Source organism: Blennius ocellaris (assembly GCF_963422515.1).
Source record: "Blennius ocellaris genome assembly, chromosome: 9".
NCBI lineage: Eukaryota > Metazoa > Chordata > Actinopteri > Blenniiformes > Blenniidae > Blennius > Blennius ocellaris.
Genome location: NC_137658.1, coordinates 16,010,632 through 16,025,032, shown reverse-complemented (window position 1 = coordinate 16,025,032; position 14,401 = coordinate 16,010,632). Strand labels below are relative to the sequence as shown.

At 42.1% G+C, this 14,401-nt stretch overlaps 1 protein-coding gene across 1 annotated transcript; it reads left to right on the top strand.

Annotated features, from left to right (window-relative positions):
* The first annotated feature begins 38 nt into the window (after positions 1–38).
* On the top strand, positions 39–13,234 carry zdhhc2 (zDHHC palmitoyltransferase 2). The gene is given in 14 exon segments (XM_080501853.1): positions 39–185; positions 2,997–3,023; positions 4,254–4,289; positions 4,292–4,347; positions 5,037–5,157; positions 6,001–6,070; positions 6,182–6,214; positions 6,448–6,568; positions 6,934–7,066; positions 7,757–7,883; positions 9,683–9,775; positions 10,114–10,229; positions 10,349–10,416; positions 10,507–13,234. Coding segments are annotated over 13 exon segments (1,101 nt in total). The 5' UTR covers positions 39–58; the 3' UTR covers positions 10,390–10,416; positions 10,507–13,234.
* The last annotated feature ends 1,167 nt before the right edge of the window (positions 13,235–14,401 follow it).

Below are 14,401 nucleotides of genomic sequence, written 5' to 3'. Positions count from 1 at the left end.
AGAGGAGGGAGAGCAGCATACGGACGAGCACGGGAGGGAGATGATCCGCTCCTAGACTATGGCACCGTCGGGCTCGCGTAGTATCAAGCGGGGCTGTAAGAGAGTTCTGTACTGGATCCCGGTCCTGTTCATCGCCCTCATAGTGGCCTGGTCCTACTACGCCTATGTCCTGCAGCTGTGCGTAGGTAAGACTGAGCTGTGCGTCTGATACTACGAGGGGCAAGTGTGTGCGCGTGTGCAGACTGGGGGCATGAGTGTGTAGGTTTGAGGGAGACATTTGTGTTTCAGCAGTTTGAGGAACATGTCTGATGTTTTTATTGTATTTTTCTTTGTGGGGTTGCATGGTTGCAGGAGACTGGCTTGCTTGTTTACGCAGTGTGTGGACAGTCACATGGCAATAACACTTCAACAGATTGTCTGCATATTCTTAAGGGAAGTGGCATATATTTTTTTTTTGGGGTGGGGGGGGGGGGTTAGGAAGGAATAACGAAAAGCGTCCTCAGATCACACCATGCCATGAGAGGACTGCAGCTTGATTTTTTTTTGTTTTATTATCAATGAGCGTTGAGTGAGTTTTCATGGCATGCATTATCACAGGATGTGAGAATAGGATTAGAGCATCTCACTGCCCCCCCCCACCCCACCCCACCCCACCCACCCCCACCTCTTCCACTCCATCAGGACTATCTTAAAGTCTTACTGTAACAGCTCCAGGCCCGTGTCGCTGCAGAGCTTCATTAGCTGGATTTATGTCCTCCACCACAAACACCGTCTGCATTATCTGAAAAAACCTGGAGCTGTAATGGCTTGTGAGTGGGGCTTTTTCCCTCCCTCCCCTCACTTGCCTCTGAACATCAGATGGTGCCGCTGACAGACAGCCAAGCGAGTCTCCTCGGCGGACGGTGAAACACACATGTTGACCTGGATATTGGGGCAATGGCTTCCGGGATGTTTCGGATGAGTCTCAGCAGCCCCCCCCCCACACACACACACACACACACACACACACCTCCCCCCAGCTCTCCTGCTCCATTTGGCCGCCCGTCAGACCACCGAAGAAAGAAAATCTCCCCTCGAAATGGAGACGCTTTATTGAGACCAAACGAGGAGGAGGGGACACGACGAGGAGGAGCGGGGGGGGGGGGGCGTTTTAACGTTCTACCTGCAGGTGCACGTCTTTACACCTGACCAGCGGGTTTAACGTGGTGCAGGAAGTCATCGAGGGCACCAGAGAGGCCGGAATCTGCCCCAGGACGACCCTTTTGTAGAATTACAGGTCGCCTGAGTCTCCCTCCCGCACTGTGTGAAATGTCTTTAGTTACCACAGGCCCGACCTCGAGGCGCTGTCACTGTGGGGATCACAGTGTTTTTTTTCCTCCTTAAAATAAATAAAAAAAAATTGTTTTTGTACCCACTGGAACAAGAGTGAGATTGTGATGCGCTGCGGTCACAAGGGCCGTGTGGATGAACGGCGTCTGCCCGGGGTCGCCGTGTGCTCCTCAGACGGACACACGGTCAGTTGTGCGAAAGTATTGTCAGCTGATGCTTCTCGCTCGTCGGCTCAGTTAATCCCTTTGTCTGGCTTACATAATTCACCCCGAGCAATCTGCGGCTGACCCACTTTTAGCACCAGACACTTTGAATACCCCCCCCCCCCCCCCCCCCCCCCCCCCACCCCCAGGACACCTCGCAATGTGAAGTCAAGCTCCTTGAAAACACCGACTTATTGGAAATATCCTGCAAGGATGCAGAGAGGACACACACACACACACACACACACACACACACACACACACACACACACACACACACACACACACACACACACACACACACACACACACACACACACACACACACACACAGTCAGCCTCAGGGGCTTTTATGCTGCCAAGGCAGCATGCAAACACTTTTTGGCTGCTTGCCTTGATTCAGCTCCTTGGATCACCTTTTCTCACTTCCGTGTGTGTGTGTGTGTGTGTGTGTGTGTGTGTGTGTGTGTGTGTGTGTGTGTGTGTGTGTGTGTGTGTGTGCTGCCACATAGGCTAATTGCCAAAGATGGATGGTTCTGTATGCTCGACTAATCATTGCTTAGATATCAAGACACATTCATAGGAGTTCATATTTGCGGGGCCGTCCAACAACCCGTCTCTCTGAGTGCAGGTCTTCAGTTCAGGTCTGTGAAGCTTTTTAGTGTATAATCATCAAGGACATGCAGGTTTGTAAGTGTGTGAGTGTGTGTGTGTGTGTGTGTATGTATGTCTGTGTGTGGTATTGGAGGCTGGAACAGAGGATTTTATGACTCAGCATTTTCCACGTTTGCCAATTTGAACTCACAAGTTTAATTTTCAGTCCAAAAATATTGACACTTGTTTGGAAGAGTTAATTAATAGATCACTTTAATTTTTTAATTCATATTGTTTTCTAGTTGATCTATATGTCATGGCGATGTTATTCTTCTTTGGTAGTTTGCTTGTTTTTCCAGAATGTTTTAATGGTGGTTTTGGTTTCTTTTATTTTTCACCTTGGTTGTTTTCACCTCATCTCCTGGTGTGTGTCTGAAGGAGACCAGCATGGACAATGAAACCTGTCCGTGCTTTATTGTTTCCCCTGTTTAGCTCAGCGTCCTCGTCTCTGGTCTGGCCTCTGTCCTCCATGGCGCCAGTCTTGCCTTCGTTATCCATCGGTTTTCTCTCAGCCTGCTCCTTTTCATTTGAACCTAATCTGGATCAGGATCCTCATTCCATGACTGCAGACTCTGTTTAGTTTTATAGCTTTTATAGTTTACACAATAAAGATGCTCTAGTTTGAAATATCATCCTCAAACTCAAAAAAGCCACAGTTAAAATCAACACAAGTTTTCGAGTTCACTTCGAGCATTTAAGAGAAGAAAAAAAAATTCCCATCTTCCCTCCATGTCAACTCGCAGATTTTCTGATGTTTCACGTTTTATTCATCACTGACCTGACGGTGTATTTCAAATTCTCATTTTTCAGAATCCATTGAAGACACAGGGGAGAAGGGTGAGTGCTTCTGACGCTGCTTAACATCGAGAGGAATCATGTCTGCTTCTATCAGCTGGAAGTGTGTCATGAGATTTTTTCTCATTACCTCAGATTTGTTGCTTTTTTATCCAGTCTGCTTTCTACATCTGCAGAGTGAAGAATCCAGATCAGGACAATATTTAATTTTCAGCTCACTTTGACTTCGCTTCATTTTTCTTCCCGAGTCACCCAGCTTGTCCAAAACCACTCTGGCTAATGGCATGAACCCTTCAACCCCAGTTGTTGTTGTTGTTTTGTTTTTTTTTAAATGGATTTTGAGTGTTAAATTAGTGATGCTAATCAAAAGTGTTGAATCCACTAAACATGCTGCTGATTTGGAGAGTGGTGCTTTATATAGTAAGACACCATTTCCTCTCACATTCAAGGTCTTTTCATAGTAGTGTGTATCACAATAAACATCAGTTTGTCACGAACAAAGCTCCTCCATAGGATTTTAGCCTGTTCAGTTTTCTAGAAGGTTGATTCTAAGTATTTGGTGCATGTGTACATTAAATTGTGTGCATCATTGAACATGGTGTTGGCACCACTGTACAACAAACCTCCACATCCTCTATATCTCCGTCTACAAGCATGACAGCAGCACTGCCATTATAAATGTGACACAAGTCCAGAAATAAACTATGTACAATGTATACCTGTCAGGTCAAATACTATTTAAATTAAAAGATGTGAACCACAATACTTAAAAATCATTATTTTATACATTACATATGGGCTTCACATATCGTAGCGTATGGAAGCGTACAACATTTATACAGATCATTATTTCTGTCACAAAAACAGAAAAATCTGATGAAAGATGTTGTGCATATTCAAAATCTGCACACTCACGGTTGGAAAAAGTGATGTCACACAAATGGGATGTGTTCCGGCAACTGTGAATCAGTCAGTACAAATACAAGACGCCATTGTTGCTCTAATGCTCGAAGGCTGGGCTCCTTAGGAGTAATGAAATTCAAGTTTGATCTTTTTAACTTTGTTGTTTACTAAAAAAAATCGTACGTTTGGTGTTTTATCTCTCTGTCATTTTCTACTTTCACTCATTTTTACCAAGATCCAGGGACTGATTTCAATACATGAATAGTTTTCCAATAAGAACAGACATTTGGTTACAGCGACATTAGTGATACTCAGTGAAGCATCAAACTGTGAATAAGTAGTTTTAACAAACCGTTTATGTGCTTGCAGTGGTGTACTTGCTGGTGTACCATGTGGTCTTCGTCATGTTGTGTGGGCGTACTGGCAAACCATCTTCACCAGGCCCCTGAACCCCCTGAAGGAGGTGAGTGTGTCTGACGCTGATGCAGCGACAGTCAGCTGGGGTGACGTGGCACCGAGGGAAGAACAGGAGATGTGGGTTACAGCTTCCCCGCGTGATTGAATGCTGCATTTAGACTAATAATACTTCCAGCGACTGCGCCCGGAGCTGGCAGCTCTAATGGCTCTGATCCTGACCGGAGCACTTCTGCTCTGCAGGGTAAAAACAGAACCAAAAAACCACATGCATATCTCAGAGAAAGCTGCACTTGCATTTCAATTTACATCAGCACGTCGGAAATCCTCCTTCGTGATGGTTGGATCACTTGGGGATTTTGGATATTGCAAATAAAAGTCCAATTTCTTATGCGCTGTGCTGTTTGTGATCATCACTGTTATTTGTTTCCAGTGTTCAATCATAAATCGCCTCAGCGGCTGAAGTAATATCGCAGCCCTGTGCTGCTTTGCTCCTTTTTTTGCCTGCTGGGGCAGAAAGAGTCAAAACAAATTGTGGGGGGGGGGGGGGGGGGGACCAGAGAGCGAGAGACACCGTCCACCGGCAGTAACACATAGCATTACTGATTCCTCGCACAGCGCAAAGCTTATCGGGCACAATAATTGAATCTGTTGCGACGATTACAACGACACAGCTCCGATCAGAGATAAATCACGGCGGCTACTTGTCTCTCCCGCCGTCTTCTGCCCCCGACATAGTTCCACCTGTCCCACTCTGACAAGGAGCTGCTGGAGCGTGAAGACCGAGGGGAGTCCCAGCAGGAGATCCTGAGGAGGATAGCCAAGGACCTGCCCATCTACACCCGCACCAACTCTGGAGGTACAGGACAGTGCAGGACTGGTGAAGCAGAACAAGTGGAAGAGGTTTTGGAGTCCAATCCAAGCTGAGAGAGCATGCAAACTCTACAGTGGGCCTCTTTTTTATGTATTTTTTTCACTTTATGGGACGATACGGTCAGGATTCAAAGGCCATAAATAGCACATTTCTTGAAAAATCAATCTGAAAAGTAAATATACTTGAAATGAATCTGTGAAATCAACAATAAAAAAAATCAAGTTAGTATCTTTACATAAATATATCTATTACTGACGTCAAAAATGGTAAAAAGTAAAAATGTAAGTAATGTGAGCCAGTCTTTTTAAAAAATAAAAAAAAAATCTTGTTATCTTTACTGTATTTCTGTCAGTTGTTCAAAACGCCAAATATTACAATACCCATAAGCCATCAGCGTTCCCAAACACCACAGACTGATAGAATGAAGACATACAAAGAGGCAGAGGATAGTTCTTTATTAGTGGAAGATAAACTACAAACAATCTATCAAAGATACTCTTCAGTTTATACAGATGATCTCAGAATCCCCAGACAGGAAAAACACTAAGTTTACTTGGATTTTATGTTTCATGTTAAAAAAAACCCCACCAAGTAAGTACTTTAAACAAAAAACAATTTTACTTGATCGACATAAGTAATTAAGCAAAAATTTGCTTTTTAAGTAGATCTAGTAGAATGTTATTATCAGTGCACTTAATTGGAAATATCAGGTTTTTATACACTTTTTATACACTTTAGTTTGGAAAATACCTGTTTTGATAAAAAGGGTTGATTTAAATTGTTAAAATAAAGAACCACGTTGTGATTGAATCGACTGTGTCTCCTCAGCAATCCGCTTCTGTGACCGCTGCCAGCTGCTGAAGCCTGATCGATGTCACCATTGTTCAGTCTGTGATAAGTATGGCCCTCCCGCTCACGCACCTACAGAGAACAGGCCACACGCCATATTGCATTCTGGCAGGCGGAGTGAGATTCAATTACACTGACGTCTGACCCTGCTGCCTTACAGGTGCATTCTGAAGATGGATCACCACTGCCCCTGGTATGTAGCGACACTCTTTTATTAAACAGGCACTAATGGTTTCAAACAAACGCTCGTGATGCTGCGTCAGTGCAGCGCTGAACTCACATGCTGTTTTTCTTAAATCAGTAAAACTGTTCAGGTTTTCTGGCTCGTAATTCAGTGTGCTCCTCAAGAGTAGGATTGAAAAAACAAATATTTTTATATATATATATGCATGTGTCACATTTTGGATCCTTTCATTATTGTCACAGGGTGAACAACTGCGTGGGATTCTCCAACTACAAGTACTTCATGCTGTTCCTGGCATACTCGCTACTTTACTGCCTTTTTATAACTGCTACAGATCTCCAGTACTTCATTAAGTTTTGGACGGTAAGTATTGCCTCTGTGTCACAATACCTAGCTTTGATCATTTGATTATTGGGGTGCGGATTTTCTGAAACTGTCAATTTAGGACGTCCTATCTCCATTCACGTGTGGCTTTTCCTTTTTTCTTTCTTTTATCTGTTTTTGCTGTTTGATTTTGACTTTTAAGGCCGGAGGTAGAGCACATTTCCGTCTGAAAGAATACCTGGTACGAACCAACCAGCTGGAATAGAAACAATCCCCTCATGTAGTGTAGTCAGTCAAAGCCACTCCTTCCAGTAGACCAGCATATTGCCGTCACGTACGCCCCCCCCCCCCCCGTGCTTGTGTAGCTGTGCTAACTTGCTGTTTTTGTTTTTTTCCCCCTTCAGAAAGGCCTCCCCGACACTCAGGCCAAGTTCCACATCCTCTTCCTCTTCTTCTCGGCCTCCATGTTCTCCGTCAGCTTGGCTTCACTTTTCATCTATCACTGCTGGCTCGTCTGCAAGAACAGGTCCACTCTCGGTGGGTGGCGCACTTTGTGCTCAGCTCCTTGTTTCGCAGGCCTTGAGATGAAGGCCAGAATGTCTTGCGGAGTCTGAACTAACTGATGTTGCAAATTTCTTTTAAGGGTTCAGATTTTGGTGGAAGGCTGCAGAAACTGTGTGTTCGAACAGTCTCAGTTGAGTTCTCTCTCTTCTGTGGATCCCGGCCGTTTGCTCTTTATTTACACAGTCGTTGCCTTTGGAGTAATGATGAAGGATGTTTCCTTGCAGTTTTCCCGACGTCACTCACCATCCCTTGGCTGGATGAGGCTCTCCGGACTGATCTCAGACGGAGCCGTTTCTCATTATGTGTGCACAGAGGCACACTTTGTCTTCGCGCACACAGGAGAATGGATTATCCAGAGGAGTGCGCTGCACTGCAATGCAAAGACACATGGCTGAGAGCAGTAATCAGCTTAGTAACAGACACTGATGTAGTGCTTTGAAGGAGAAGTCACACCTGGTGAAACAGTCGGAGATCTACATTTCCGGCACAACAAAAGACACTTTCATTCAGGGGAGTTTCATTGATGCCGCAGTGCAGCGGGAACGGCTCCCGCATTAGTCTGTTGTCTCAATGAGCTCTCGTTACCAGTCTGAGTAACGGATTATATAAAGACGGACGAGGGAGTGCTGTATTTACTCTTATTCTCCGTGTTTGTCGTTCCAGAGGCCGTGCGCGCTCCTGTGTTTCGCCACGGCACAGATAAGAACGGCTTCAGTTTGGGCTTCAGCAAGAACTTTCGCCAGGTCTTTGGGGACGAATTGAAATACTGGCCTGTTCCCATTTTCTCCAGGTAAGATCACCTGGCAACACGCATTCAAATGGTGTCAAACTCATAACAGTCTAAGTTGATCTCAGGTGGGCTGGACAGGTAAACCATGAAGCATAATAATCTACAAATGACCACAACAAAATGAATCGGAAAAAAAACCAAACTCTACAAGCTTGAAAATGAAGTTTCTTCGGACAGATTTCTGCATTTTTTTTCCCCACATACATATCTCTGTTAGCTTTGATGCTAATTCCTAGCATTAAGGTGTGCAGTAGCAAATCTCTTAGCTGTGAGCATTGCTGCCATCTGGTGGTCAGTTCAGGTCACAGTGTTGCATTATTATTATTTATTTATTTTCTTTTATTGCGCAACAGTACATCCCTAGTTGCTCCATTATTTGTTGTTTTTACACTTTGCAAAGTCATCCTGAAGGCTGTATTGGACCTTTCTGCAGGCCGACTGCGAGCTAAAGGCCTCTTGTTTGACCTTCCTGGCAAAGATACGGAGGTGGGACACATAACGATGTCCCTTAAATAGACAATTTCTAAATGATCTCACGTGCAAGTCAAGTATGGACCAAATGAAAGATTATCCCAATATTAAACACAGTGTCACATAGTGTGAGCAAACTACAAAAAACATTATTCCGACTTTGAGGACCTCTGATGGTAAACACCCTCTGAGGCACATTCCAACGGATCATTTCAGGAAGTGCTTTACGACGTACCAACTACATGATCCGTTCAAATACAGCCATCTCTCAACCTGGTGAGATTTCAAGAAACAGGTTTTATGTTGCCATGGATTTGTAAAACAGCCACTGTGTGTTGATAAAAATATAACTGAAATGTATAGAAACATAAAGTTGGAGCTGTTTTTTTCACCTTTCTACTGCCAACTTGAATTAAAGCATTAGAATCATTGTCCTATATGTGCTCATTACTGCACAGTGATGCCACTAACATTTTTTTTTATACTTCTGCAGAGTAATTTAAGTTACCTGTATGTTTATGGACGACTGCTTCTATCAAAGTCGTTTTTCTGCTGTGTGTGTTGTGTTGGGAGCCTTTTAAAGCTTCTGTAAATATCACTGTGTTCATGATAAATACTGAGGGGGAAATATTCCCAAATCACCAGATTTCAACCCAACATGTCATAGTGAGTGATGAATGAATGAAGTGGCCAGAGAAAATATTCATTGCAGTGAACAACACCATGAACTTTCTGGTGAATTATTATTTTTTTTTAAATAAAAATCAACACATCCTTTGTTTCTGAATTGAGGGAATTTTAATTTTCAGTGAGTCTCATGAAGCAGATTCGGCTCAGTGCGAATCAATTAGATCCAATGAAACCGGTTCTTAAATTGAACTATTTAAAATCCCATGAGGAAAATAACCAGAAAATGACTGGCGTTGAGCATCTAATATAACAGGATGCGAGGATGAGCAGTGTGGGCAACAAAAAGCTTTATTCTCCTTGTGCTTGTGAGATGCTTTAATCTGAAATAATCTGCAACTGCAGCAACTGACCACTAATACCTTTGTGCTTAATCTTATTTTAATGGGTTTAGTTAATCTTCATTACACTTAAAATAGCTTCCGTACTTTGTTTTTTTTTAATGAAATCAATCATAATGTTTCCTTTTACACCATTAGATAAAATAGTATAGATGTTGAATGGATGGATTATCTCTTAACAAAATTAGGAGGTCACAGGATTAAGCAGTCTACATTAACCACACTTTCGTATAGATTATTCATCTATTTCTTTTTATAATCGCCCCGAAAGTGATTTATTCTTTTTCCCTGGTGCTTTAGTTTAGGTGATGGCTGCTCGTTCCCCACCTGCCTGGTAAATCTTGACCCCGAGCAGCCTTCATCACCCACAGGCTCCAACCCTGCCAACAAGGGGTGAGTAACGACTGCAGCAAACTAATCTATTACTCACGCAAACTACTCAGGGAATGCAGAGAAACATGAGTCCACCTCTGCTTGTGTATCACTTAATAGAAAGTATATTTGTCCTTGCATGGGGAATACAGTCAATTCCAGACAGTTTCACTACAAAATAGTGCAGCAAGCAGCGATATGTATGTCCAATATGTGACGGTACAGATACTGTGATCCTCTACAATAATATGAAATACATGAAAATGCCCATCTGTCAAAAAATAAATAAGACTGTATAATAATCCCTGGTTGTGTGTGTGTGTGTGTGTGTGTGTGTGTGTGTGTGTGTGTGTGTGTAGTGCACCAGAGGGTCGCCAGTTCCCTTCCAAACCTCTTCGAGAGAGCCAGAGTCGGCTGCTCACCAGCACCCCCTCCTGGTCAGAGAGTGACAGTGGAACGGACAAGGACAAGAAGGGCAAGTTCGACTTCTGATAATTATGATTTCCTCTCCAGAAGCCAACCGCCACAAAACAAAACAAAACAAACAAAAAAAGCTCCTCATGTTCATCTTACTTGTCCTGTGTGTTTGTTCAGGTGCCAGTAACCCTGCGATCACCATAGAAAATGAAGCGTGAATAGAATTTCAGCCGAAACCAGAAAAAGTAAGTTGTCAGTGGTGCTCGAACCCTCCACAGAAGGAGATTTCAAATCAAAACGTGTCTAGAGCTAGTATGATGTGCTTGAACCTGCAGGTGTGTGCTGCTCCCTCCTCGCCTATCGGAACATGACGCGGCGGTGAAATCAACGGAGGCTTTTTTTTTCCTGACAGTTTGACACGACTGAGATCACACACAACCCAGATAAACCACCAACCATTATCAGCCGTCACTGTCACGGGACGCGCGACCCACTGCGGGCCGATCGGAGCGGCTCCAACGTCAAAACTGCATTCCAGTGATCTGAGTTCCTTGTGAAGAAGCACAGAGCAGCGGCGGGACGAGCGGCGGCCATTTTGCACTTTTGAATCATCCCGAGCTGCTTTCGTCATGCCCCGACTTTTCCTGCAAGTGTGTTTGCCTCCCCTTTCGTTTCATGGCGAGGCACGTGGTACGTAGGCGCTGTTAGACGTTTTGCCAAATGTTTTTCGCACACAGAGCGTTAGAGTAGTAGTGGTGTTGACGTTGCCGTGATCGACATCCCCCCCCCCCCCCCCCCCCCCCTTTCGCCTCTCCTGTTAATTCCTCGTCGAGACGGTTTTCTGTTCTTGTGTGGAAAAAAAAAAGATGTCTCTAAGCCACCGGAACAAGCGATGCATGCTCTCATCTCAGGATGTCGTCACACCTCGTTGTAGTGAACCGATTCCATGACGCGTGGGCCTTGGAAAAAAGAACGACAACATGTATTTAGTATTTACATCCAAATAAGGGCTTTTCTGACTATTTATAGCATGAGTGAGGATGTTACGGTTTTTACATCTAAAAGTGAGTGGTGCTCAGTGTGAACCTGCCCCTGCCAAAATATTTGATAGCAGATCAGGAAAAAAACAAAACAAAACAAAACAAAACAAAAAAAAATCTGCTGGCCAAAAGCTTTGACTGCTTCTCTTTGGGGAGCCGGTGTTGTGCCGAGTTTTGCGTGATTGCCAAAATATGCTCCTCGTGGGAATGACACTGAAGTTTAAGTTCATGAAACGGGTTGTAAAAGTTCCATTTTCCCGGATGGAAGCGTTCCAGTGCGTTCCAGTTGTCTCCGAATTTGGAATTCCGTGTCGCTTTTAGTTTGGCAGAGTAAAACAAAAGGTGTGAAGGCGGTTCAGTTGCCAACATGGCTGCATGCAGTGTTACATGTGAGCGTCAACTGTGTTTTATTGTTGTTTTAGCTCGTGCAAGAGAAGTCACACTGCTTTTTCAAATGCAACGTGGTGTAATTGTTTAGCAGATTAATTGGATGCATCTTTAATGTTGTTTTTTTGACTTGAGGTGAATCTCTAATGTCACTATTAGTGAGACATTTTGAGCTCTGAGGCAACTGGAAAGCCGCATAAGCAAAATAACAAGAATTAAAAAAAACAAACAAACAAAAAACAGGTATGAAATGATGCTGGCAAAGCGAAGGCTATTGAAGTCCAGCTATTTTTTTTCACTCTTCGCTGTGAGAAGTTTTGTTATAAGCGTCACTATGAAATACTTTTTCTCATGTCGATGCATAAATGCTGTCAAGTTAAGTGAAATTCAAATGACTTCACTCGATGTGTCACATCACATTTGCAGTAGATGTGGGGATGTTTTCTGAGAAGGAACTGCAAATATCTTTAGCTCCAAACACCTGCTGAACATTTTATGGAACTACAGGCACTTTGGAATTAAGTTTTACACAATTTGCTATAGAAATATATATAAATAATGTAATTCCTCCACCTTTTTCTGAACTAAAGAGATGAAAATGATGGTGTTAATGATGTAACAATATTTGTCATAAACGCCGAAACCAGTATTTTAAAATATAAACTGTTAACCCATATGCTTGACTTCATAAAATAATGAAAGTCAATTTGGATCACAACGTTACAGTGCCTATAAAGAAGGCAAATTGTAATGGAAGTTTGAGCAAAATGAATAATTCAAAATTAATCTCACTGAATCAACCTACATAGACTGGATGTGATCATTTCTTTCTTAAAGTACATTTATTCTTTCAATATATGATGCCAGCAGCCACGTCTAATATAAAGGCTCTGGGGTTCTGGTGCAATTTTCATGCCTTGATGTTGTTCAGAAGAAAATAAGTCATCTTGTCACCCCCTCCCCCCATAAATCAATAAATTAATCCTGAAACCCTATGTTTTTCATAAGTACAATATATATAGGTTTTTTACAGAATTTAAATCAATACAGCTTCAACAAACAAGGTAAATTAGAGGTCAATTTCACTTGCCGCCCTTTAAGTGGATGCAGTGTGCTGTACAGAATGAAGTGGTCATGATTAAATCTCTGTATGTTCCCACGAGAAGGTTTGGATTATATCGGCATGACACCGGCACTCCTGGCCAATGCAAAAAAAACATATAAATAAAATAAAAAAATACTAATAATCATAATAAAAAGAAGTCTATGTGTGATACTGCTGAAGATGTGTGCACTGTTAAATTAAAAAGCAGATATTGTCGAGTGTTTTTTTTTCTATCTCATAATACGTTGTGGATGTACTGCAAAAAAAAAAGAAAAGAAGAAGAAAAAAAAAGATGGAAATTTGTTTTCCAGCTGCTTTGTACAATCTATTTTCACTGTTGAGGCTGGAAACAATGGAACCATCATCTCTGAGTAATGAAAAAGAATGTATGCTTGTCTTGACGAAGCTTCACGGTGGCAGTCTTGTAAATCTCTATTTTTCTATTCTTTCCGTCTGACTCTTGAGACGACCTGGATGTGAGAGGCAATGTACTGTACAGTTGTGATGCCTTATGAAAATAAAACGAGCTGACCTTTAGTCTTCTCTTTGTCCGGACACCGGGAGAGGTCACGGGAGTCACTGAACAGTGGTCAACACACCGACACTTTCCACAAACACAAGCTACAAACCAGGCTGGAAAACAACCTGCGGTGAACTTATGACCTCAGAGCCACTCAATACATTTATTGTGGCCAGACTGGTAGCCCGGCAACAGATAACATAAATAAATGCTGATATTTCAAATTGAATAGATATTATGAATCAATATTCTGACAAACACTGACAAATGAAAGATGAAAATGTAGAGAAACAAAAGAAAATCTAATACCTGCATTCATTTAAAAAAACAAGAAGTGCATTATTTGTGCAGTTTGCCCAATGAAAATAGTTACAGTGGATGACACTGTCGCCATATTCCTTCACTGAGTATAAATACTATGCAGCATTCTTTCTCAATTATTGTAGTGCCCCCCCCCTCCCCCCTCATTTTATTACACTACTGAATAATTATCACATTTATAATAGCTAAAATGATTGTGTCATTATTACATTATTGGTTGCTACACTTTGCTCTCAAGTAACAATAAATTGCCTCCAGTTAATGAAATAAATCACACAGTATGTACTGAACTACAGATACATGAATCTGTAACAACCAATAGCTTAATAATTTTGGCTATTTTGAATGTAATAAATAAATAAGAATAAAGCCAATGATGTAATAAAATAGCAGAATATTGTTACAGCCATGACTGAGACTGTTGTAGTGAATATGAAGGCTCTTAGATACACTTTTTGATGAGCAAACTGAAAAAAGAAAAAAAACTACAAAAAAGCTTTTATTCCCAAGAAATGCAGTCCTGTTGATGTATTGTTACAATTCTGGCTGCAGTTATTAGCATTTCTAAATGTAACATTGAGTTTGGACATTATTGCTCTTGATCTCAAGTACATCAGATTGTATCTATTTCCAAATAAAAGAACAAGGAGACATCAATCTGTTAAAAGGAAAGTTTTTTTGTTGTTTTTTTACTGTTTTCATTTAATGTTTTAACCCATTTTAAAAACACGACTGATCAATATTTGACCAATATGATCAAAACAAGCCTAATGAAACCTGCTCAACAATGTGTGTGTGTGTGTGTGTGTGTGTGTGTGTGTTTAGCTTCATCCCACGGTGTTAAAACACAATTTGTT